We start from the raw sequence: 26,346 nt of genomic DNA on the forward strand, positions 1-26,346 counted from the left end.
TTATTGCCCAGGCTGGAGTGCAATGGCGCGATCTCGGCTCACTGCAACCTCCGCCTCCCGGGTTCAAGTGATTCTTCTGTCTCAGGCTCCTGAGTAGCTGGGATTACAAGCATGCACCACCAAGCCCGACTAATTTTTGTATTTTTTTAATTATACTTTAAGTTCTAGGGTACATGTGCACAACGTGCAGGTTTGTTACATATGCATACATGTGCCATGTTGGTGTGCTGCACCCATCAACTCGTCATTTACATCAGGTATAACTCCCAATGCCATCCCTCCCCCCTCCCCGCTCCCCACAATAGGCCCTGGTGTGTGATGTTCCCCTTCCCGTGTCCAGGTGATCTCATACTTTTTGTATTTTTAATAGAGAGAGATTTCATCATATTGGTCAGGCTGGTCTTGAACTCCTGACCTCAGGTGATCCACCCACCTGGGCCTCCCAAAGTGCTGGGATTACAGGTGTGAGCCACTATGCCCGGCCTAGAATTTTATATTAAAAAAAAAAAGAAAAAAAGCAGGACAGAAATGAAAACTCAACTAGAAGGGATATGGCACTATACATACACCATAATTAGAAGATGAGTAGAAGATGAAGAGGAGGAAAAAATTTAAAATCAAGAAGAAATTTGAGATTAGAAGGATTCAAGAGAAACTGTTAGACACAGAATAAAGAAGATATAGCATATATCATCAATAGGAGGCCTCCAAGGAGAAAGACAAAGCGATGGATTAGAAAAAATACTGAATGCTATCGTTCAAGAAAAATTAAAAATACACATGGGAACCTGAAGCTACATAATGAAGATACATATCACATTCTTCAGAAAATTGATGCAGAACAGCTGATATCAAGATACATTCTAATAAAACCATAGATCTCTAAAAAGAAACAGAATATGCTTGGGACATCCAAGCAAAAAGATCAAGTAGCTTTAAGAGAATGAATATCAGATTTCTTTCAGACTTTTCCATAAGAACACGAGGCTAGTAAACAACGAAGTGACAGAGTTAAAGTGCTCAAATAAATAAATTGCAGATCTTGGACCTTGCATGGAATATGCATGAATTCTACATCCATCTAGCCTAACCTTTCGGTGAAAAGGTTGCTTGGATTTTCTGCTCCTGCACTTCCTTGCTGTATCCCTGCTATCCTTCGCTCTTGGCATCTGAGAATCTTTGCACTGGGTAAATGCAGTTCATTCACAGACTCTAAGAGTGGGTACCAATCTCCAACTAAAACTGAAACTTTCAGGTCTATGTAACCAAAAGAGCCTATACTCACCCAAGGCAAGATTGATAACAATATACTGTTATAAATATGCAAGAGCTCAGGTAATATTGTCTCTATGTACATTTCTTGAGGGATCTACCACAGAGCAAGCTCCAGACAACCAAATACTGTAGAGACATTGGCAAGAGAGCTGGAGAAGTATTCTAACAACTAAGTGAAGATCGATGATGGCCTCTGAATATCACCATTTTGCAACCTTGATTGCAATATCGTCAGTATATGGTAAGATCATAAAATAGAACAACTAACCCTGATGTGCTTCCTGATGAAAGTACACAACATCACCCACCGAAGACAATCAAACTTAAAGCTGATCAAAATTCTAACACTAATTACCCGTTTGCAGAAAACACAAAGGATGGATATGTTCACCACACCATGCAAATGCAATCATTAAAATCAAGACAATGAAAAATACACAAGAAATTTAAAAAGACATGGAAGGGTAATTCATGTTGTAAAAAGGACTTAAGATACATATCAAATAATCATCATATGTGGATCCTGTTTGGACTGCATTTCAAACTTCAAAAATTGTGATAATCAGGAAAATATGAACACTGAGGATTTGATACTATTAAGAAATTACTGTCTTTATTTGTAAGTGTGATCACAATACTGGTTTTAAAATTATTTTTAATAAAATACTTATAGATGAAATAGGGCAATGCCTGAGATTTGCTTTAAAATATTTTGGTGACAGGAAGTAAGTGGAGGTACAAATGAAAAAGATTGGCAATATGTTGATAACTCCAGTTGATGCTTAAACAATACGAGTTTGAACTATGCAGGTCTACTTATAGGCAGATTTTATTCCACCTCTACCACCCTTGAGACAGCAAAACCAATCTCTCCTCTTCCTCCTCAGCCTATTCAATGTAAAGATCATGATGAAGACATTTATGATCCACTTCGACTTAATGGATAGTTAATATATTTTCTCTTCCTCATGATTTTCTTAATATTTTCTTTTCTCTTACTTTATTGTAGGAATACAGTATATAATACACATAGAAAATATGTGTTGATATTTATGTTATCGATAAGGCTTCCAGTCAACTATAGGCTATTAGTGAAGTGGAGAGTCAAAAATTATATGCAGATTTTCAACTACATTCAACTACTACAAACTGCATTTCAACTCCCAATCCTCACTGTTCAAGGATCAACTGTACTTAACCTGAGTGAAGGGTATAGTGGATGCATTACTTTATTTTTTCTCCTTTTGCATATGTTTGGAATTTTCAATAATAAAAAGTGGTTTTTAAAGGCATAAGAAGGTTTACATGCACATATATTTTGGTGCTTCAGGCTTTCATTGTGTCCTAGGAGAAACCCCCTCATGAACACTGTTGGGCACATAGAGAAACTGACAAAAAAGAATGTATGTAGACCTTTAAAGTAGCAAACCCATTCTCCACCTGAGTTTCCACCACATTCCACCTCACGCTTCTTCATATTGCAATTGAGCAGAATGTCTTTATGAGGACTAAAATTGCGCTGACTTCTCAAAGTGAGCATTTACAAATATGGGTACTCTTAAGCAGTTAACGTTGGACTTTAACTCATAAGCCCCCGAGGTAATTGTTTCTTGTGCTAGCTTGCATATGGTGGCTTGCAGAAAAGAACAACCCTGGAGTTTGAATTATAAACTATCATCACTCATCTCTTTCTTATTCTCCATGTTTTCTTTCTAGATATTTCCACACAATATACTTAGGTATTCGAAGTCGACAGAGTGGGGAGAATGACAGATGGAGGTTTTACTGGAAAATGGTATATGAGTATGCGGATGTGAGTATGCTGCATTTGCTAGCCACCTTTCTGGAAAGTGCTCCACAGCTGGTCCTGCAGCTCTGCATTATCGTACAGACTCATAGCTTACAGGCCCTCCAAGGTAAGGGCTTGCAATTTGGTTTTGGAATTTGGGGAAAGATTGACTGGCTACTTTTGTCACAATCCGAGCAACTGTCCTAATGCCCTTTGTTGACATAGACCTGTGATATGTCTGCTGTTTTACATGTGTTTTGTGAATGATGCATGATGTTTTCCTACCATTGCTTCTCATGACTGATTAATTGAAAGACAGGGCATTTTTGCTCTCCAGCTGCCCTCTTAGTAGGAAAAAAAATCTTTATGATTTTACGCTTGGTCGATATGGGGATAAAGTCAGTCAACTGAGGCTTTCTGGTTTTTATAATGGAATAATTTCCAAAAGTTGCAAAGAAAGCAGTAGCGCTCTCTCTCTCTCTAATATACATATGTGTGTACGTATGTGTGTGTGTGTATATAGTATTAGAGTAATTCCTACTATTTCCTTTTGATGTTAAGAGAGACAGAGAGAGAGAGAGACAATTAGAAAAAGAGATTAAAAGGAAGTGGTAGAGATTACCCTAATATTTAAGGAAAGAAGGTCATATGGGAAAAAAAGTTGTCAATGTTTATTAATATTTATATACTATGATGTTTTATAAAATGGATATTATTATCAGATTAATATCTTTGTGCTCTCCCATATTTGATGATCTCATCAGTAGGACTATTCCAGTTACAGCAGAGCTTCCAGGCATTTCCTTAGAGCCTGCTGCTCAAATCCTTTCTAGAATAAGTTAGCAAGATTAGACAGACTGGTGGGTAGGCAGATGAATACATGGGCACACGGATGATGGATAAGAGAGCATTTTCTAAGGAAAGCATTTCCTATTAATTTGTCAATCCTGTAACTAAATAGATGCTGTTAAACAGTTAAGTACTGTAAAGTGCTCGTTTTGTTTGGATCTCAGCAGGGTCTCTGTGCGCCCCTCTGGGCACATGCTGCTCCCTTGTGCAAGATGGGTCATGCTCCAACTTGAGTTTTATTCTGGTTGGTCTGGGGAATCTCCTCACTGTCCTTATAACTTTTTATGGCATGGAGCATGTTAGTTTAAGCTGAGTGCTTTAGTTTGGGGGACAGAATCAGGGCGCATGTTACCTGCATAGGAAAAGAAAGAGAAAATGTGTACTGGTAGCTGGTGACCCATTTATTCATAGATTCCTGGCCCAACCCTGGTTTCACAATAGAATAGCTTTGGTCCAAGAAGTTTGAGAAGAATGTCAAAGAGATCCACGATGTATGTTTCTCAGCTGCTGGAAAGCAAATTGGGAGAAGAGGAAAGTGGAGTATTTGCACAGAAAAACAGAAAAGCACGGAGAAGGCAGAAGGCCGTGTGAATTAGTTGTGGATGACTGTGTTTCGTGGTGTCTGGTGGTTGAAGACCATGAGCTAGGCATGCGGAGGCCTGGGCTCTGGTTGTCTCACTACCTCACTATAAAACCTCGCACAGCCACTTAATCTCTCTGGGCCGCAGGTTGCTCAAATGTAAAGGTCACAAGTTAAACTGGATGATTTCCAAACTCCCTGACAACTCTATTCAATCTTTGAATCGATGAATTCCCAATAGGCATATAATGCCTGGTATATGCTTTAGGAAATGATCTGTAAGCCAGAATACAAATGAAATTGAAAGGCAACATCAAACTAAATCTCTGTCAAAGAATTTAGTGCTCATCTCCAGAACAACTTGGCAACTCCTTAGTACAATTATACAGTTGGGAACTCTGTAGAGGGGGATAATTCAGGAGCACACGTGCAAGGTTGCAAGTCACCTTCTGATGGCCTGAGGTCACTGAGTGTCTCTACTAGTTTTCTAAAATATTTGGAAAATTATGGAGAGGTTTTTCTTACAAAGATGATGGAGATAGAGAAGGGAAGGTAAGAGAGGGATCTAAGAAAATGAGGTCACATTTTCAGTTTAAGAACAATACATAAAATTGTACAGAAAAAAAATGTGGAAAATGCAATCCTTAGTTTTAATCAGATTATTCATCCTAAACATAGCAGCCAAGTGTTGAGTTATGTTTTCTGAGTCTCTGGCTCTTTCCTGACATCTAGTGTCCCCAGCTAACCGACTAAGCTTGACACAAGTATGTCAGGTGTACTGTAGGCGCTGAATGCCAGACCTCGTCCTTAGCCAAGGCAAGCCTTGCCGTCAAGTTTCAGAATGGCGTAGGGAAACTATGTTCTGTTTCATTCCCAAGGTGGTCAAAAGATAGGTTGATCCAAATATCACTAAGGATCAGTGCAAGTCATTGAGTCAAGAGGAGGAATAAGCCCACTACCTTGATCTTATTGCTACTGATTTTTAACAAGGGAGGTGGGTAGACAGTTGTGTTACAAAACAAAGAGTGAAAATATCTGACAGTAAAAAACAATGACAAACCCTCCAGCCAAGGAAGACCAGCCCATGAAACACCATGTGATTCCTTTTGCATTTTGAAGAGACACCTGTCTTCAGAGGGATGGCTTCTAAATACCCCTCTGCTGATAGATGATCCCACTTACAAACAAACCAGCTGATAAATTAAATTGATGTGAGTTCTAAGAACAGAGCAGTTTCCCTTTAGGAAAAGAAAAATAAATGTAATAACCTAGTTTGACATGTATTTTCCAACATCTTCAATGGTTAAAAAAAATTATTGGGATTTACATGTGAAAACGCAGCCCTCTGCTCTGAATTAAATAATCAATAGGCATGAAATCTGTAAAGGATTTGCAGATAGCTCTGAATTAAAATCTCTAAACCATTCTTATTTAGCAGGGAGAGAATGATCACTCTGCATGTGACTGTCTAAAATTACTGTTTTTTAGGATAGAAGGAAAATTGCTCTTTAAACCCAACTTCAACCATCCACCACTCTCTGCAGTGTTTTTAAAACAATAAGAAAAATCAGACAAGAAATATGACATTTTATAACTGATGCTAGAAATTGTATTCTCTTTGTGGAAGCTGGGTAGCCCTAGAATGCTGTCAGCTGCTGTGAAAATCTTTCTGCTTCTCCTTCCTTATGGAGTCACTTAGTCAGAGGAGCCTCCTCATGCTGGAGGCTGACAGGCTCAGGGAGAACTGTTGGAGCATAATTGTTCCTCCATTTGCACTGGCCCAGGAGGGACAGTTTGGAGTCTGTTCTGAGAGCAGGAATGAGGGTAAAGCTGAGTCTTGAACCTGAACATCCAGCTCTTCACACTCCACAGTCACCTTGGACATATTATAGGGCAGCAGCTGCTCTCCACGGGATCTGGGATGTCCCAGAGCCAGCTCCCTGCGGAGTGTAAGATACACACTAGGAGGCCTGACTGCATGCACGGCTGTACCTGCACAGGGTAATGCTCTCTGTACTTCCAGAGAGTTTCCAGTTTACACGCCGTTATGGTTTTCCAGTCCCAATCCCACATCCTCACAAGGAGAGAGGGAGAAAGGAGAGAGATGGGTGTTGAGAGGGGGAGAGGACGGCAGGCAGGAAGGAAAATGGGATGGGGAGAAGGAGGGAGGGAGACCCCACTCGACAGTGGAGATGGACCGTGGCATTTCTGTTAGTGTCCACGTGGAGGGCGCTGCTCTCTACCTGTTTAGTGAGGGCGACAAAGATGCTAAGGAAGATGTGGTCTGAGGCCTGTCAGTTGTATCTTCAAGCAAAATCTCACACTCATTCATTTCACCTCATTTCTACTGTGCTCACCCGGCCGGACCACATGCACCCCCACCCAGACCCCTGTGGCTGGCCCACAGCTTCATCCTCACCCCTGCCCTCTTCATTCCCTTCTCCTTGGAGTGGTCCTAGAGCCGCTTAGACTCTAATCTAAACCACTTCAGTGTTCCTCTTGACACTCATTAAAATTAAACAAGATTCCTGAGCAAGTTCCAAGGCCTTTGTGTCACAGCCTTCTCCTCATTAGTCACTGCTCTGCAACCACGCTGCACTCCTCTCTCTTCTGAAAATGTTCCCATTTCTCTCCCACCTCCAGGCCTTTGCACCTGTTATTAACCTCTCCAGAATATTCTCGTCCCCTCTCTCTTAGCCTGTCTAGTTCTTACTCATCCTACAGAATTCAGCTTCACCTCTTCAGCGTATCCAGTCCTAACTGCTCATTCACATTTTTATTTCCACATTAGTATTTCCTCAAGGTATCCTGAACTTCAGCCCCCGACCTCAGGTAATTTTCTTATTGTTGTTAAGCTTCAATTTGCCCATGAATACTGAGGGATAGTAATAGTGCTAATTCATAGGCTCCTCGAGATTAAATGAGAGAGTACACACAAAGGATTCGGCAGACCCTTGGCCCAGCGCATAGGGCTTCTTCGGCTTGATCTTGCAGAAATCTACCAGGGAATCTTATGGAAACGCAAATTCTCACTGAATAGGTCTCAGGTGTGGCCTGAGTTTTAGAACAGGAAAGTTTTAGAATCAGGTGAAGAATTTGATGGCATGTGAAAACGGGAAAAATAGTTCAAATTTGAGCTCATGAACCCTGAATTAAGGGGTGTGTGTTAGAAAGGAAGTGCAAGAAACATTGTGAAGAGAGAATGGTCAGGTCTTTTGATGGACAGAGCATGGACCAAAAGAGACCGAAGCTTGAGTCCATTTGACTGAGAGAGAACCTGGTGACAATAAAACCAAGCAGGTCAGCAGGAGCAGCCACTTAGGGGGAGAGCATTTTAGACATTTTAAGCCTGAAATGGTGGAGGACAATCAAGTTAAAAAGTCTTCAGACTGCAAAAAACAAAGACAGCTTAAGATAAGTTACCCAGAATTTCAGACCTCCGTGTCTGTCTAAATGACGCCAGCAAAGGTAAAAAGTTCATGGTCCGAGTTACCTCATCGGGACTTTTTGATGACCCCAAGAACCTGTAAAATGCGCAGTCAGTTTTAGTTTTGTGATTGTCGTATTATGAATAGTTTATTTTGGTTGCAAAGACCCATGATTGGCAGAGAAGATACCAATTCACGTACAGACAGCTGCACACAGCCTTCCTCAGCAATACAGTTTTGCTCAGAGCTCCCTGGGGTCAAAGGGTGTACTCCCCAGAGCAGCCTGGAACACCGTGTAGAATAATGGCACATGGTCGATGCTCACAATGAGGGTATATAAGCCACAGCTGAAGCTGCATACAGCACTAGTCACCTGGCTGCACAGGGAACCATTGTGCGGAAATAACGCTTCCTTGTAGAGGAACCATCTAAGTAAAACAAACAAACAAAAATCTGGCCTTCACTAGATGAATTGGTTGAGTGCCAATCTGCCAGCCTAAATGTTTCTGCTTTTTCCAGAAGGCTTTCATTCTTTGTTTCCAATTGCTACCTTATCACTAATGGAAAATCTCATCCTACACCCTAAGTGTATTTAGCTGGGGTATGCTGAGTGAGTTACCAACAAATGCCATCCCACAGGCCATGTATGTGCCCAGGAAAGCTTTACTGAACAAAACAAAAAACACCTACTTCTCATTCCTTCATATTCCAGAAAAATATGAATAAAACTCCTTTTGCCAATAGTTTATCCTGAATATTTTGTGACAGGAAGGGAGGAAACGGGGAGTTGGAAGGGGTTTCTAATTATTCCTCTCCTGTCTTGCATCCTCTAACTCCACAGGAAGTTAGAAGTAAAGTTGTCTTCAAATATCTGGCAAACACTGTTACCTGCTAACCAGGGTAACCAAGAAATACCTGAATTGTGAAAAACACTCCATTTGTCCTCTCCTGGTGAGCACTCTTGAGACCTCACACTGACTTGCAACTTGCCCCACCTCATCGTGAAGTGGGTGGAGACAGGTCCCAGCCAGCTTTAAATGACCTGGGTTAGAGAAAATCCCAGTCACCCCCGTGCCCAAGGCCTTCCTCCCTTGCCCCACACCACTGTCTTCTAATGTGCCTGCCCCTACCTCTGGATTCTGCAGATGGGGAAGAGTGCAGGCGAGAGTGCCAGTCTGTGAGGGGTCTAGGCTCCAAGTCCCTCTGGATCTGCCTCCTCTGCAGTTGCTATTATCGTAGTTAATTGACACATTTATTGAAAGCCTGTTTGTGCATGATGGTGTGTGAAGCTCTGTGCAACATTTATTTGTACTAAAGAAGTTCACTTTTTACTAAAAGTTTATAATGTGACACTATAAACAACATGACAGAACATATTTAGAAACACCCATTTATCTGGGTGCATTCTGGACTGAGTGGTGCCATTTTGTAGAGGATCAATAATTTGGTTTAATTAGTTAGCTTAGTTAGTTTAAAGTGAGAGAGGAGCTTACAGCACTTCCAGCTCACCTGCTCCGGGAAGGGGCCAGGCAGCCTCTGCCTGAGCAGCCCTGTGTCCATCGTCAGACTGCTCTGATGGACTGAATCACACATTTCCGATCGGACAGTTCTGACGTCCTTGATGGTGCTGGAAGGAGCAGGAAGGCAGCATCAAGGACATCTGCCCCCGCCCCCAACCTGACGCACTTCTTTGCTCAAATCCAACTTTGCCCAGCACATTCCACCCCAGGGCCCACCGCCTCAGCTGGAAGGATGCTCATCAGCAGGAGACTCCTACGGGAAGAGCCCTCCTCTCCAACTCCGCTCAGGCCATGCCCTACTCCTTCTGTAGAGGGTTCTCCCTGATGCCCCCAGGACATTGAATATTCATGCCAAGCAGGTTGTTTTTAGTCACCAGGCAGAGTTGTCTTCTCCAGTTGAGCTATGCACTCAGCCAGAGTCAAGTTGGGTGTCTGAAACCGTTTCTTTCAATGTCCTTCTTATTGTTGGTTTTGTTTGTTTGTTTGTTTGTTTGTTTGTTTATTGAGACAGAGTCTTGCTCTGTTGCTCAGGCTGAAGTGCAGTGGTGTGATCTTGGCTCACTGCAACCTCTGCCGCCTGTATTCAAGCAATTCTCCTGCCTCAGCCTCCTGAGTAGCTGGAATTACAGGCTCCCGCCACCACGCCCAGCTAATTTTGTAGTTTTAGTAGAGATGCTGGCCAGGCTGGTCTCCTGACCTCAGGTGATGTGCCCACCTCAGCCTCCCAAAGTGCTGGGATTACAGGCTTGAACCACCATGCCCGGCCAATGTCCATTTTATTGTAAACTTAGGTTTGCATTACATAGTTTAATTAGTTGGATTAATTAGTTTAATTTAGTTTAATTAGTATTATTAATAGAAAAGCTGATGAAATATACTGTGAAAGAGAGTTGTTTCTATGAAATGTACATTGACAGCTTTTGAAAAATTGGGTAGGACCAGAGCAAAGTGGTGTGTTTAATCCGGTTGCATCACAGCCTCAGGACCCCTGGGAGGACCTTCTGGCTGCCCTGGGATGTAGAGCATGAGGCTGCAGCCGGCTCCACTCCCCCGCAGCCTGCTGTGCGCGCTGCCTGCTGCTGGCCCTCCAGGCACCGTGCTCACTCAGGTGGCACGCACAGTCTTCAGTTGATCCAAACCACTGGGCTTTGTTGCTGTCTGGCAGGTCATTAGCTGCTGGATTTTGCTTTTTGTGATGATGTATGAAGTAGCATACTACCCAGACCAGGAAAGTAGAACGTGTTAGCTATTTTAAAAGAAGGGAGCTGGAGGTGGTGGCTCACGCCCATAATCCGAGCAGTTTGGGAGGCCAAGGCGGGCGGATCACCTGAGGTTGGGAGTTCGAGACCACCCTGACCAACATGGAGAAACCCCCGTCTTTACTAAAAATACAAAAAAACTATCCGGGCGTGGTGGCGCGTGCCTGTAATTCCAGCTACTTGGGAGTCTGAGGCAGGAGAATCGCTTGAACCTGGGAGGTGGAGGTTGCAGTGGGCCGAGATCGCACCATTGCACTCCAGCCTGGGCAACAAGAGTGAAACTTCATCTCAAAAAAAAAAAAAAAAAAAAAGAGAGAGAGATTTAGATTGAGGAATGGGCGGCACAGGTGCTGGGAGGGTGAGAGGATGAAAAGCCATACCCATGAAATCAAGAGATTTCGCAACTGAAGGAAGAAGCTCTTATCTGTAGGGCTAGCGGAGTGAAGGAAGAGGGCTCAGACTTCTAGGGAAAGCTACTGCCTGAGGAGTGCTGGGTGACAGAAGGGGTGCAACCTAGCAGCTGCGGGGACTGCCGCAGAGCCAGCCAGGCAGCGAGGGAGTGGGGCTCACCTGGAACATTCCTGGCACAGGCCGGCTGCTGCTGCCTCCCCTGGGCTGGGACGAGGCTGGGGCCGGGAATGCCAAAGGCAGCGGTGGGCTGGAGCCAGGCGCTGTGGAGGCCTGGCTGATCTGTAGAGGATGCTGATCTGTAGAGGAAACCAGAAAGTCTCTTCTCCTCTCCTCCCACCTTCCAACCTCCCACCAGTGCCACCTATTGGCAGAACCTACTGGACTGCCAGTCAGTCAGGGAGTCCGGAAAGGGGTCTGCAGAATCCCCCCTTTCCGGTGGAGGGAGCTGGCACACACTCCCCATTCTGTTTTGTGACTTGTGTCTGCTCCCAGCTGAGAAACTTGATAACCAAGCTTGTTAAAGCTATTTCTGAGTAACAGCTGGAGGTGAAGGCCTGAAAGGCCATGGCATGAGACAAAGGCAGACGCTCTAGATCATGGAGGTTGTGTCATGAAAACGCCCAGGCAGCCAAGTCTGGCAATGGACATGTCCTTTCTTAAATGTGTGACCACAGACCTCATATGGCCACTCAACATTGTCCAGCAAGCCTACCTTATGTCCCCCTTGAAATTCCGTTTCCTGCTCCAAAATGAACTGCTTCCTACTTTCTCTGGTGGCCTCACATTCCAACGGGCTGCCTCCAGTATTCGTAACCTGATTTCAGTAAGAAAATAGAAGCAATAAAACAAGAGCTATTTTATTTTCTCACCCATATGTCCTGCCTTGCCTTTGAGAACATGCTGCCTCCCAGCTAAAGTCCATCTCTTCTACCCTGGAATCCACTGCCACCTGCTCAAGCATCCTGTTCGTGGAATTAGCCTCTCTCTCCCTATTCTGCATTATCAGTTTTTCCTCGCTTCTGCATCACTGCCATCATCACACAAACAAACATGCTGTAATCAAGAAAAAATGGACCCATGCCACCACCCACGACCACATTACTTTCTTGCTCTTCACAAACTGTGAAAAATTCATCTTATCCTCTGTCTCCACTTTCTCACTTCCTATCCTCTGTTTTTATTTCTTTTTTTTTTTTTTTTTTTGAGACGGAGTCTCACTCTGTCACCCAGGCTGGGGTGCAGTGGCCGGATCTCAGCTCACTGCAAGCTCCGCTTCCCGGGTTTACGCCATTCTCCTGCCTCAGCCTCCCGAGTAGCTAGGACTACAGGCGCCCGCCACCTCGCCCAGCTAGTTTTTTTTTTTTTTTAGTAGAGACGGGGTTTCACCATGTTAGCCAGGATGGTCTCGATCTCCTAACCTCGTGATCCGCCCGTCTCGGCCTCCCAAAGTGCTGGGATTACAGGCTTGAGCCACTGCGCCTGGCCTTATTTCGTAATTTTTAAACATTGTTTGTTAAGTATAACATATATACAGAAAAGTACACAGTTGTGAGAAACTACTCCCAAGGTCAAAGGAAGAACATTTTCAGGATCCCAGGAGCCCTGCTCTTACCCGCTCCTTGCCTGTGTGCCTGACATTCTACATGTGATCACTATTTGAAAAAATTCGTTTTGCAGGTTTTTCACCTCTATGTAAACATACGTGTGTGTGTGTGTGTGTGTTTCTGGATTCTTTCATTCAGTGTTGTGCTTGTGAGATATAATTCCATGTAACTGTAACCCATTCATTTTCATTGCTCTACAATAATTTATTGTAAGAATAAATCTCTGTCCATTTTGTGGTTGTTGATAGACACTGGTTTGTTTTCAGCTTAAGAGTATTATGGTTAATTTTACTGTTGAGTGTTTTTAATATGTCTTGAATACACGTGCACACCTATTACTTCTGGATTCATACCTAAGAGTGAAATTGCTGAGTCATGGGGTACAGACAGGCACACTGAATGTGAGTAGATGACGCCATAGAGTTTTCCAAAGTGCTCGTACCAATTTATATTCCTACCAGCAGTATATGTCTGGAGATTGCTCCAAATGCACTCCAAAACGTGGCATTGTGAGTCCTCTGAATTTGACCCATGGGTTAGCATCTCAACGTGACTTTAATTTGCGTCTCCTGATAATAATCAAACTGAAAAGTATCTTTCATTCTTCTTTTTCCTCACCCCCGATCCAGTCCATCAGCAAGTCCTGTCTGCTCCACCTCCAAAACATATCCCAAATCCGACCACTCTTTGCCGCCCCCGCTGATAACACCCTTTCCAAACACCAACTCAGTTACCCTTCTCCAGTGAACTGGTGTCCCCCTTCACCCTTCCCCACAGCGTACACACCATACAGCAGCCATAGCGATGTGTTTTTTTTTTTATTTTTTTTTGTTTTCTTTTTTTTGTTTGTTTCTTGAGACAGTCTCACTCTGTCACCCAGGCTGGAGTGCAGTGGCACAATCTCGGCTCACTGCAACCTCTGTCTCCAGGGTCAGGCAATTCCCATGCCTCAGCCTCCCAAGTAGCTGAGACTACAGGCACACACCACCACACCCGGCTAATTTTTGTAGCTTTAGTAGACATGGGGTTTCACCATGTTGGCCAGGCTGGTCTTGAACTCCCGACCTCAGGTGATCCACCGGCCTCCCAAAGTGCTGGGATTACAGGTGTGAGCCACGGTGTCTAGCCCACAGCGATCTTTCTATCACTTCACTGCTCTCTTTAAAACTCCCTAGGGACTTCTTGCTGCAATTAAATGAAGTACAAACTGCTGACAGGCATGTGACAAGGCCCCTGCTGTGCAGCCTCCAAGTCTCCCTGCTCTCCCGCTGGCTCCTGCGAGTCCAGCAGCTCTGTCTGGCCATCCTCTGTCTCTGAGGCAGGCCCTGGCTGCTGCCCCATCAAGGACCCTGCATTTGCTGGCTCACTGCCCTTTCACTCCCCCAGGGCTTCACATACCTCATCCCTCTCCAATCAGGATGGGACTCCAACATCACTCCTAAAACACACAGCTCTTCCCCTTCCAACAGACACCCCCATCTACTTACTCTGAGTGATTTTCTCTTTGGCCATTTGAAATTCTATTCGTCCATATGTTTTATTATTCTTCTCATCACCTTTACTACAGGGTGAGCGCCATGAAGCAAGGAGTACAGGAAAAGGCCTATAACATGGAAGGCACTCAAAAGGCCTCTGACTGAAGAATGCTGGCAGATTTGTACCATCTTCAGAAGCTACTTCAGTTTGTATTGGCTTTTCAGTTGGACTAGCCAATACAGACTGCTCATAAGTTCCTGTGGGATGTCATAGTGTTATTTTATATAGACGAAAAGACACAATATAAGTTCCCCTCCTCCAAATACCGTATTTGTAAAACTTCTACATATTTGGAATTTTTAAAATATTAACTTTTATTCCCTATTACACATACTATTAAAGATAAAATAGAAAACCCAAATATGCACGAAGGAGAAAGTATAAATCACCTTCCTGCCACTCAGAAATGAAAATCTTGGCTGGTTATGGTGGCTCACACCTATAATCCCAGCACTTTGGGAGGCCAAGGCAGGAGGATTGCTTGAGGTCAGGAGTTTGAGACCAGCCTGAGCCACACAGCAAGACCTCATCTCTACAAAAGAGAAAAGAAATTAGCCAGTTGTGGTGGTGCATTCATGTAGTCTCAGCTACTTGAGAGGCTGAGGTGGGAGGATCTCTTGAGGCTGCAGTGAGCCGAGACCATGCCAGTGCACTCCAGCCTAGGGCACAAGCATGATGCTGAGAAAGAAAAGAAAAGGAAAGGAGAGGAGAGGAGAGGAGAGGAGAGAAGAGGAAGAGAAGGGAAAGGGAGGGGAGGGGAGGAAAGAGAGAGAAAGAAAAAAAAGAAAAGGAAAGAAAGAAAGAAAAGGGAAGGAGAGAAGGAGGGAGAGAAGGAAGGGGAAAGAGAAAGAAGGAAAGGGAAGGAAGGAAGGAAGGAAGGAAGGAAGGAAGGAAGGAAGGAAGGAAGGAAGGAAGGAAGGAAAAGAGAATAAAAATCTTGCACCTAAGAAATAATTAAAAGTTATATTTTGTTGCTTATCTGTGTAAACTTATTTAATGTTTTAATATATTACATTAAAATAGAATCAATATTGGATACCAGTTTGTATCCTTTTTTAATAACATATCACAAACATATATGCATAATAATATATATAGTTCTTCATTTTTAATGACCACATAATATACCAATATATGGATTATCCTTTTCTTTTTGAGTAATTTTCTATTTCTGAAATCATAAGTTATATATATTTGCTGTAATAAATAATGCTATGATAAACATATTAAGAACTAAATCTTAACTGGCTCCACTGGCACACGTCTGCAGTCCCAGCTACTCAGGAGGCTGAGGCAGGAGGATTACTTAAGCCAAAGAGTTCAAGGCTACAGTGAGCTATGATTGTACCACTGCACTCCAGTCTGGGTGAAAGAGCGAGACCACTATCTATAGGGAAAAAACAAAACAAAACAAAACAAACAAACAAAAAACACTAAATCTTTGCAGCAAGCCTTAATTATTTCTTAAAAATAAATACCTGAAAGTGAAACTGCTGGATTCAAAGGCAAGCAGGCTTTCAAAGTTTTTTATTATATAATGTCAAACTGGTCATTCTGATGACTATGAAGAGCGCTGTAACATCTCAGGTTTCTGATACAAATGCTCAGGAAGTCAGTGAGGTCAATAAAGGTGACAAAGGTTGAGCGTGGGGCAAATCCCCTGAGATTTAGGAAGAGCTCTTAATAGTGGCTCCTCTGAATGTAAAGGGCATCATTCTCAGAAGTGTTCTAATTTCTTCCCTTGTTACTTTATTGTATCCGCCTTCATAATAAGCTTTATTAAATCTATTAAGTAGCAGTAGTTCATTAGTGATGAAACAAAATTGTAAGAGCAGCTTCATCAGAGACTTGATTTGAACCAAAATTATAAGGAGAGTAGACATAAGCTCCTCAAAACACTTCACAAAAGTCTGACCAATGAGAAGTGGTGAAGAAGCAAACTTAGAAAAATTAGGAGCAGCAGCCCCTACATTGGAGAGTTATGATTTTTTTCTTTGTCTTTCTAAACATATTACATTTATCCAATAGCACTTAGTGCTAAGCCCTCAGGGGATAAAAGAAAGATGACAGCTCCTCCCTGCCAGGTGCTGGAAAATTCCGTCGAGATGCACAAACAAGCTTGGCAGCGCGATGAGGCCAGCACTCCAGGGCACTCGCACATTCCTTCCCAACACAGTGGAACCACACACTCGGCACAGAGCGGGCGATCCTGGGTGTTTGTTGAATAGAAGCAAGAACGGACGCCTGGTATGTGACAAGGCCCTATGCTAGGCAAGACAGATACAAAGACACAGTCCCTGCTCTCCAAAATTTCAGTCTAATGGAAAAGAAAGACCAAAACATTATTAGAAGTCAGTGTGCTGTGTCCTAGTGGTGGTCACTTTGAGGTCCTTTGGTGACACAGAGCAATCTCATATGCAGAATGGTACAGGGGAAGCAGCAATGCCATGCTATTGATGTTTGAAGGAGGAGGACATCAGGGAGTGTGGAATCAGGAAAGTTTTTGTGAAAATAGTGGCCTTTGAGCTGGGCCACAAATGATGCCCAATACTTTGTCAGGAGAAATGATATTCTGTAAGGAAAAGATAGCAATGTGAACAAAACCAGACTGGGGAGGCCATTGGACTGGTCTGTGCCTGTGTCTGTGCAGCAATGCTGGTGATCAGTCTCCACAAAGCAATGGAATTGCTGATGTTATTGACAGCACATAATTAGATTTATTCCCAACACTTGAAAGAGGTGTTTGGTGTCAGAGTAAATCCTTGCATATATACTTTTTAAAGTACCACAACCTATTTTCCTGTATTTCTGACTTTTGAGTCTGTCTTTGCATTGTTCAGTCCTTGGGATACTTGGCAATATCAGTAAGTAGATCAATAAAATAGTAAACCACTAGTCTGCTTAATCAATACATTCATGGAGTTCAATTTTAAAGACTCATCACCAACAACTTCATAAGGAGAGAATCACAAAACTCACACGGCGTGTTGGCCATATGGCTCCACTTTATTTAAAAGTATTGGCAGAATAAATGATGGGTGTCATGGGGGTAATGATATTATTGATCTCTTTATTTCACATTCAGTAGTCTCTGAGTCATGGTACCACCCCAAGTTATACTTAGAAGAACAGAAAGAAGCTTCTTCTACTTATCATTGATTCAAGTGCTTGAAATCAGCTCTATGGTATATCAACCCCCAGCACAGCTGTGAATAGCTTTGAATTTGAATCATTTTGAACATAATATGAAATAAGGGGCCTATTTTTAGGTTCTACTTAATTATCTCCAATAATCAAGCATAAATCTTGGTATTTTTCCACTCAGTATTTCTCCTCTCTCCTGCCTCTCCTTCCCTCTGAGGTATGGTGAGCACACAGGCATGTTCAGGCACAGGGAGAGGAGCTGGGTCATGGATGTGGTGGACAGTGTAATTAGTCACATGTGCTATGGCTATGGGAAGAGGAGAGCTGGAGGAAAGATCTAGAGCAGTCAGTTCAATCCTGTTTGGAACAAAGAAGCATCAATAAGGACCTGTCTGCAAGGAATGGTGCCCCAAACCCTCGCTGCTTGTTGGCCTTTCCTGTGGTGTCTTCCTTTGCCAGCCTCTAACCTCCCCAAATTTCAGTAATGTGTTAGCACTTCACACCTTAGAGGAAACAGAAGCCCACATTTATCTCCCATTCACCTGACCTTTAGCCAGTGTGGGAACTTAGAGCCGATGTTTGCTTTGACCGAATATCAACACACTGTAATTATTATTTCTAAACACTAAAAATAACCATGGGAATGGTAAGCAGAATGCTTGCAGAGCAAGGACAAAAGGGAAGATGGGTAAGGTCAACTTAATAAAAAATTCAAAAGTGGCTTATTGTGGTACTTTCCCAAATAGCCTTTTTTTTTTTTTTTTTTTTCTAGAAAGCCACAGGCAGTTACAGGATCAGGATTTTGTGACCCAATTTGGATTGGATTGGGTAGGTGGGTGGGTAAGGGAAGCTCCCACAATCTCTTAAATAGTTTTCACATCATGAAGTGTATATTCTAGGGTATAAATGTATTTTGCATTTATTCAGCAGATTGCTATTAGACTGATTTTAAAAGTATTCCTCAGACAGGTAAGCTAATATTTTCTTGATGACTCAGCAGAACTAAAGAACCAGGATCACTTCCTACTGAATGATTTTAAAACAGCTTTTCCCCCCTAGGGTACTGCTCATACACAAGAGGATATATGTGTGGAATAGAGAGAGCCCTGCAAACTGTCAGAACAGATGCAAGGGGGTTGGGAGGGAGAAGCTGATTCAATTGGTATGTAAACGTTTGTTAGGATAAAATCACATGGAGATTCACTCTTCAAAGCTCACAATGAGCCCTGATTGCAGAAGGACAGGGCCTGCTGAGCTCTGCCTGGCTAAGGTTTTGTCAGCACTTTCATTGTGATCTTAAATTTCCACAGCTCATAACTCAGCTGTAGAAAAAGTCTCAGAGACTACAAGACTAACCAGACTCGAAAACTCCAAAAACTTTTGGTTTTTTTTTTTTTTTTTAGATGAAGTCTCACTCTGTCGCCTAGTCGGGAGTACAGTGGCGTGATCTTGGCTCACTGCAACTGCCACCTCCTGGGTTCAAGGGATTCTCCTGCCTCAGCCTCCCGAGTAGCAGGGATTACAGGCACGCACCACCACACCCAGCTAATGTTTGTATTTTTAGTAGAGATGGGGTTTCACCATGTTGGCCAGGCTGGTCTGAAACTCCTGACCTCAAGTGATATGCCCACCTTGGCCTCCCAAAGTGCTAGGATTACAGGTGTGAGCCACCGCACCTGGCCAACATCCAAAAACTTTTTTTTTTTTTTTTGAGACGGAGTCTGCTCTGTCGCCCAGGCTGGAGTGTGGTGGCATGATCTCAGCTCACTGCAAGCTCCCCCTCCCGGGTTCACACCATTCTCCTGCCTCAGCCTCCCGAGTAGCTGGGACTATAGGCGCCCGCCACCATGCCTGGCTAATTTTTTTGTATTTTTAGTAGAGATGGGGTTTCACAGTGTTAGCCAGGATGGTCTCGATCTCCTGACCTCGTGATCCGCCCGCCTCAGCCTCCCAAAGTGCTGGGATTACAGGCGTGAGCCACCGCGCCCGGCCCCAAAAACTTTTTAAACATCCATAGTATTACTGGTTCAAAGGCTTGGGCAATTCGACGGGGCATGAACTTCCTTACGCTAGGGTTGAAAAGTGGGAGTTACCAGCACAGAGCCTTCAATGAAGGGGCACCTCCAGATATTTGTCATCTAAAACATTGAGTTACAATTCGTATTTTTTTAAAAAAATCTAAAATATATCCTCCATGATGTAAATAGAAAACAGATATTTTTAACAAAGATCCTTGGAATAAATGATTGAATAAGTAATTGCAAAACACTTTGTCACATCTTTTTAAAGAAATCAACATAGAAAAGCTGTTATAAAAACTATGTGAAGTAAGTTTTAATTTTTTTTTTCAATGTTTTGTGAACACAGGAGATCTTTCTTTCAAATTCACTTTGCCCAGGAAGTTTGATAGCAAAGGGAGTGAGTATTGAACCTTTAAGAATGAGTGCAGTGATTTCAAGTGTACCAGTGCTTGGAGGGGAGATTGGATAAGAGCAGGTCAGGGAGTCAGGGAAGTGTGAGGTCTCAGGCCCTGTGCTGTAGCATAGCCAAACCAGGGACAGGAGGGGATGATGTGAACTTGATCCTGAAACCCAAGGGTCCTGAAAAATCCCTCCTTGTTCTCATCCAGCTACACGCCTCCCAAACACAGCCTGCAGTGTCTTCATCAAGACCTGAAGGAAATCTTCATTATTTACTGTATATTACAAAATATAATAACGTATCACATTATTACAATAAACATGGAGTGGGCACCTATCCATGGCAGGTGCTGACTTGGATACTAGAAAGTGAGCATGACTAAGACCATTCACCCCTGAAGGGCTTACAGCCTCATAAGGGGGAGCAGCATATGAATAAGTACTAAAGTGGTCCCGGGTAGGCCCAGAGGTCAGTGGACACCCAAAGACAGAAGTGACCGGTTCCACCTGGAGAGGGTGAGAAAGGCTTCGCACACACTGTATCTCAAGCTGAGTTGATAGTTGAAGCAGGGAAAAATAGAAGAGATAACCTAGGGAGAGCTTGTTGGAGGAGAAGGCCAAGGGCAGAACTGGTAAAGGGAACCACCATTTAAGGGGCTATATTGGAGAAAGAGCCAGAGAAGGAAATAAGAGAGAGGTGGGCGTATTGGAATCATGTCTATTCCTTAACAATCCTGCAATAGGAAGAGCATGGGGATGGGGAGTTTCCAAAGAAATGCCCTTGAGGGACCAGTGAAGATGAGAGCTGAAAAGAGCCTGATGGGTCTGACAATTCAGAGACCACAGGGGCACACAGCAGAACACATCGGTGCAAAGTCTAGCAAAGAAATGAAGAATGCAAATTAGAGGAGAAGGCATCACGGTAGCAAGGGTGGAATTTCTAGCCTATAAAGAAGAAAATAAAACTAGTGAAGTGGCCAGAGCACACATTTTAGGACAGAGACATAAACCGAATGCAGACTGATGAAGCTGTGAAAAGTTGGGCATGGGAGATGCAGCAGGAGCACTTTCCTGCCTTGTCCAGCAGTTTGCAGTAACAAGGGTGATGCCCCCAGCAACCAGCAACCGGTGGAGTTGCAACCAGGGCCTGGGGTCCGAGCTCCATCCCACCGGGAAAGGACCTCAGTGTGGAGGAATTCCATCGCCAATGATCTCTGATGTCTTCACAAAGCGTGTGGCCTTGAGTGTGTGACTTCATGACACTGAGCCTCGGCTTTTCTGATTGGAAAATAATTTTAATGATCTAAATTGCAGTGTTGTGTTAGAACAGAATAAAATAAACAATGTAAAGCGCCTAAGCCATCTGACAATGGAGCGTGCACTACCTGCCCATGTCCTCCTCTGGTCTCCTCCTTGCCTGCCTCCGATGGAGAAGGGGAAGAGCGCCCTCCGCCTGTCTAAATTTATCAGAAAAGAGTTCCTCATTCGCATTCTGTTTCTCTCCTAAATGGATGTAGACCTATTTAAACTCGTTTCACCTAACCTTGAGGTGAAACATTACCTCGTCCTCCCCAAGGTCTTGGTCTGGGCTGAGCTCCTCGCCCTCTAAAGCCAGAGCTGACTGCACCTACTGGCTCCTGTCCTCTCACCCAGGCTGCCCCCAGGGCCTGAAACCTCACGAATCTTCCAGCAAACAGCACTTAGACTTTGCTCTGTCCACTCACCTATATTTTTAGCACAAAATACTTTTAGCCTTGACATTTTTGAAGATAAAAATATTTATGAGGAAATACGATACATTTTCTTCTTTTTTAAAAAAAAATATAAATTTTTTTTAAGTTCCAGCATACATGTGCAGGATGTGCAGGTTTGTTACATAGGTAACAATGTGTGCCATGGTGGTTTGCTGCACCTGTCAACCTATCACCTAGGTATTAAGCCCCTCATGCGTTAGTTCTTTTCCCTGATGTGATCCCCCACACCCTCCCCTGACAGGCCCCAGTGTGTGTTGCTCCCCACCATGTGTCCACGTGTTCTCATTGTTCAGCTCCCACTTATAAGTGAGAATGTGCGGTGTTTGGTTTTCTGTTCCTATATTAGTTTGCTGAGAATAATGGTATCCAGCTTCATCCATGACCCTGCAAAGGACGTAATCTCATTCCTCTTTATGGCTGCATAGTATTCCATGGTGTATATGTACCGCATTTTCTTTATCCGTTCTATCATTAATGGGCATTTGGGTTGATTCCATATCTTTGCTATTGTGAATAGTGCTGCAAGGAACATACATGTGCATGTATCTTTGCAATAGAATGATTTATATTCCTTTGGGTATATACCTAGTAATGGGATTGCTGGGTCAAATGGTATTTCTGGTTCTAGGTCTTTGAGGAATCACCACACTGTCTTCCACATGGTTGAACTAATTTACATACCTACCAACAGTGTAAAAGCATTCCTATTTCTCTGCAACCTCGCCAGTATCTGTTGTTTCTTGACTTTTTAATAATCATCATTGTGACTGGCATGAGGTGGTATCACATTGTGGTATTGATTTGCATTTCTCTAATGATCAATGATGTTGAGGCATTTTTTATGTTTATTGGCCACATGTGTGTCTTTATTTGAGAAGTGCCTGTTCATGTTCTTTGCCGCTTTTTAATGGGGTTGTTTGTTTTTTTCTTGTAAATTTGCTTAAGTTCTTTGCAGATTCTAGATATTAGACCTTTGTCAGATGGATAGACATCAACTTCACACCATTAGATGTAAAAACTAATCTTTTTCTCACAGGCTCATCTGTAGCATATGTGTGGAGATATTTCCTACAGTTCTGGGAAAGTATAGGATTCCTAAAACTGGTGGCCATACTTTCATGATATTAGAGGCAGTCTGGGCTGAGCACATAGCATTAATTCCAATAAATGAGTCATCAAAAGTTATTATATTTCTTTCTTTTCTCATCTCTCACTCTCTCTCTCTCTCTGTCTCTACCTCTCTCCTCACACCCCTCGCCATACACATACACACACACACACACAGAGACAGGGAACCACAAATATACCTGGTGTAACAGGCACAGACTTTCTCAAGTTGTAACCCGATATTTGCGAGTTACAATGTCTGATGACAATGGCACTTGTCCCCGCCACCACCACCACCTGGAGAATGAAAGAAGTCTGCAGGTTGCCTCCTCCAGTGAGTTTTGAGGCTCTCAATGGAAACTTGAGTCAAAAAACCCACCACTTAGTAACTTTCACCTGTGGTTCATTCCTCTACTTCTCTGCATCTGCTTCCTTATCAAAGGAGTGGAGATAGTAACCCATACATCATAGGCAGGCATCTGGGAGAATTTGCTGAGACAATGTGAAGGGTGGATGCTCTGTCTCATACCTGGTATTGGCAGGTACCCAAGAAGTATCTTTTCCTCTTTGTCACATAGAGAATATTTAGCTCTGATGTGTCAGTACAGATTTCACAGCAACAGACCATTTACAATCCACAGTATCCACCTTACATTCAAGGCAGCACTAGCAAATAAACTCAGAAAATGAGTGAGGAATACATCACTGCTTTTTCCCTTAGGGAGCAACAGAAGAAAGAGGGAAGGAGGGAAACAGGGGAGAGAGAAAGGGAGGAAGGAAGAAGGAAAGGAAAAGAGAGAAGGAGGAAGGAAAAGACCTGAACAACCTGAGATAGGAAAAGTCAGAAGAAAACCCAGAACCCCATAAGTTGGTTTTGCCTGCATGTCCTGAGGCTGCCTTGGTGTTCCCTCCCTTGCCACTTGTCAGGACATCTACAGGCTGTGCCTGCACCTTGCGAATACAGGAAAAAATATGAACAGTAATCTGATATTATCAGACCCCAGAAAGGCACTTCTGGAAACGCTAATGAGATTTTCTTCAACCTTTTTTAATTTAGTGAGTTCTAGGAGAAGATCACACCTCTCCTAACACTTATAAAGAGAATTTGTGAGGAAGATTGTGTGCAACTAATACCTATTCGATGCTTGAGGCAACCTGTTGCCATGGTACCAATCAGATGCTGTCTTCGTGGGGGAATAGAAATTAAAACGAACAGGGCTTGAGTACAAATGTTTTTATTTGTCCCCATGAACAGTGTGAATGTTTGGAAAAGGAGCTCTGGTCTTGTTGTTATTTTCCGGTTTTGAAACAAGACTACATTAACATGTGTAGAATATGAAATAGTACAGTGAACTTAGAGAAACAAAGAACGCCCCAAAGAAGTGCATTATTCTTATAAATTTACACTATCAAAGGATGTGGAAATGCCAAAAAAGCACGTTCTTAATGGTCAGAGTCAGCAGTGTCATCTCAGAGCCAAGGAGAGCTGTCCGTGGCTAATAACGTGCAAATGCAGGATTGGTCTGAATGCTAACTGGCTGTTTTTATGGCCTTAGAATTCTGATCCTATGTTAAGAGCTATAAAATATCCATTGTGCTTTGGGGAACATCTGTGCATCTGGGTCTCATAATAGAAGAAATATTGAAAATCAAGAGAAGTATCTTGCTAGGAGAAAAACAAGAGTACGATTAACATGAAATTCAGGAAAGTGGTTGCCTGTGGGGATGAGGCGTGGGGAGGAAGAAGTTTCATAGACACTGGTAATGTTTAATTTCTTAAGTGCAAGTGCATTTTATTCTGCTCAAAACTGCACATAGACATTGCCTATACTCACAATAAAAACTTACATAAAAAGGTGGAGAGAGAGACGGAAATGGAGAATGGGAAGTCAAAGGACAGAAGGCAGTGGATTCAAGCCCTGACTCTACGACTCTCTAGCTAAGGGAATGAGCGCATGTCTTACCTTGGCAGAGACTCCATTTTCTCATCATCTAATATTTTAATAAAAATATTAAATAGTCCAAACACCCCCTTCTAGCTTGAAAACTAGCCAACTCTACGTATATCACATGGAATACAATATTGCCAAATGAATCATGTTGGGGAAATACTGTCTTTTCTTCATGTAAAAACAAAAACTCCCACAGTCACCATCTAGTCATCTACAACAGTTTACTAGCCGTGTGTCAGTTACTCTCTTATTCCAGGTGAGCCACCATGAGTAACCCTGCTGTTCTTTGAGCAGAATTTTGGAGCTTCTTTTTAGAAGCAAGATATTATGAAGTCAGTGATAGGACTTAGAGTCTGGGGGTCAGAGATCCTGTTGGTGGCCGGGAAGAAGACTCCACACTCTTCTCTTTGTCAGCTCATCATGTCAGTGCCTCTGAATGCAAAATATCAACATAATGCACTCAAGAGGCATGTCATTATTTATTGCTCATCAATTGTGCATCGAATGCTGTCAGGTGCTTCATAGTCCAAAACCAATACCAAACAATTGCCAAACTACAAAAAAAAAACCCTCTACTTTTCAGGACTAGGACACCACCATACCAATTAGAAATGTTTCAAAGAAATGCTCTTTTTAGTGTGCAGCATCAGGAAGCTAGAAGCATCCTCTTTCCTCATGCATTCAACGCGTGTTTCCAGAATGCCTCCTGTGGGCAAGTCCTGTGCTGGCTACCTGTTTCTACTTAATTTCTTAGAGCACAGACATGAGATGTAATGACAACAAATGTGCTCTGGGGCATTGCAGCATTTCCCAGGTGCTGGTGTCCACTTGCACTTCTTTGGATTTGTACGTCCAAGGAGAGCAGATGGAACCAGGCTGCTATCTTCCCACTTCTGGTTTTGTTGCAGGCTGGGGTCCAGCGGAATCAGGATGCACTTTGTTTGACCCCAACCAGCTCCTCACTCCACCTGGAGCACAAGGTTCCAGGGCATCCTTAGGTGGGTCCTGGGGCAGAGGCCCTCCCCTCCAGAGGCTGTGGGAGAACCAACCATCCAGGCTGGCGCACCAAGCTCTGAAAACTGGGACAGATTTCTCAGCCTTTCTAAGACTTCACTGATTCTCTCTGAGATGGGAAACTACCTCAAGTGTTATGAACACTGTCAAAACTTCTTATAGCTTATTATGGCATCATGCACGTAAGGCGTTGAGCTCAAAGCCAGGCACTTAATATTGACTCAAAAAAACATTCTTGCTTCCTCTTCCTGTTTAACATAATTAAACACACAGTCCCGTGGCAAAGGGAAATTGCCTGTCCCTGCTGCCTGAATGCTCCATTGGTTCTGGTGAGAGACTAACTTGAGAAACACTGGCAATATCTGTTTCTCTCAAATATGTCCCGGCATCCTTGAGAAATCATCGGTTTTAGGCACACACTTAAATGAAGGGGAACAAGTTTGGGCACCAAATGTGTTGTGGCATCCTGGGAAAAAAAATCAGAAGACCAAAGTCAACAGGAAGCAAATCTGAAAGCAATTCTGCCATGTTTCTTATCCCAACCCCCTTCAAAAAGAGTTTAGTGTAAGGAGTGCAAGCATGCAAGACACTCTTATAATAACCAAAATTATCCAGGAAAGACATATTCATTTTAAATGTTGAAAGAAAAAGCAAACCCCTCAGGAAATTAAGTCTGAGTTCCATGACATCTTTCTTCTTATGTA

The 26,346-nt window shown here is 43.1% G+C and overlaps 1 protein-coding gene across 1 annotated transcript in view; it reads left to right on the forward strand.

Moving 5' to 3' along the window:
- Positions 1-26,346, forward strand: part of XKR4 (XK related 4) — a 412,555-nt gene that overhangs the window by 251,164 nt on the left and 135,045 nt on the right. Inside the window, exon 2 of the mRNA XM_028852677.2 lies at positions 2,992-3,191. Within this exon, the coding sequence (XP_028708510.2) occupies positions 2,992-3,191 (200 nt within the window). The remainder of the gene's footprint in view (positions 1-2,991; positions 3,192-26,346) is intronic.

The sequence above is a fragment of the Macaca mulatta genome, chromosome 8 (genome assembly GCF_049350105.2).
Source record: "Macaca mulatta isolate MMU2019108-1 chromosome 8, T2T-MMU8v2.0, whole genome shotgun sequence".
NCBI lineage: Eukaryota > Metazoa > Chordata > Mammalia > Primates > Cercopithecidae > Macaca > Macaca mulatta.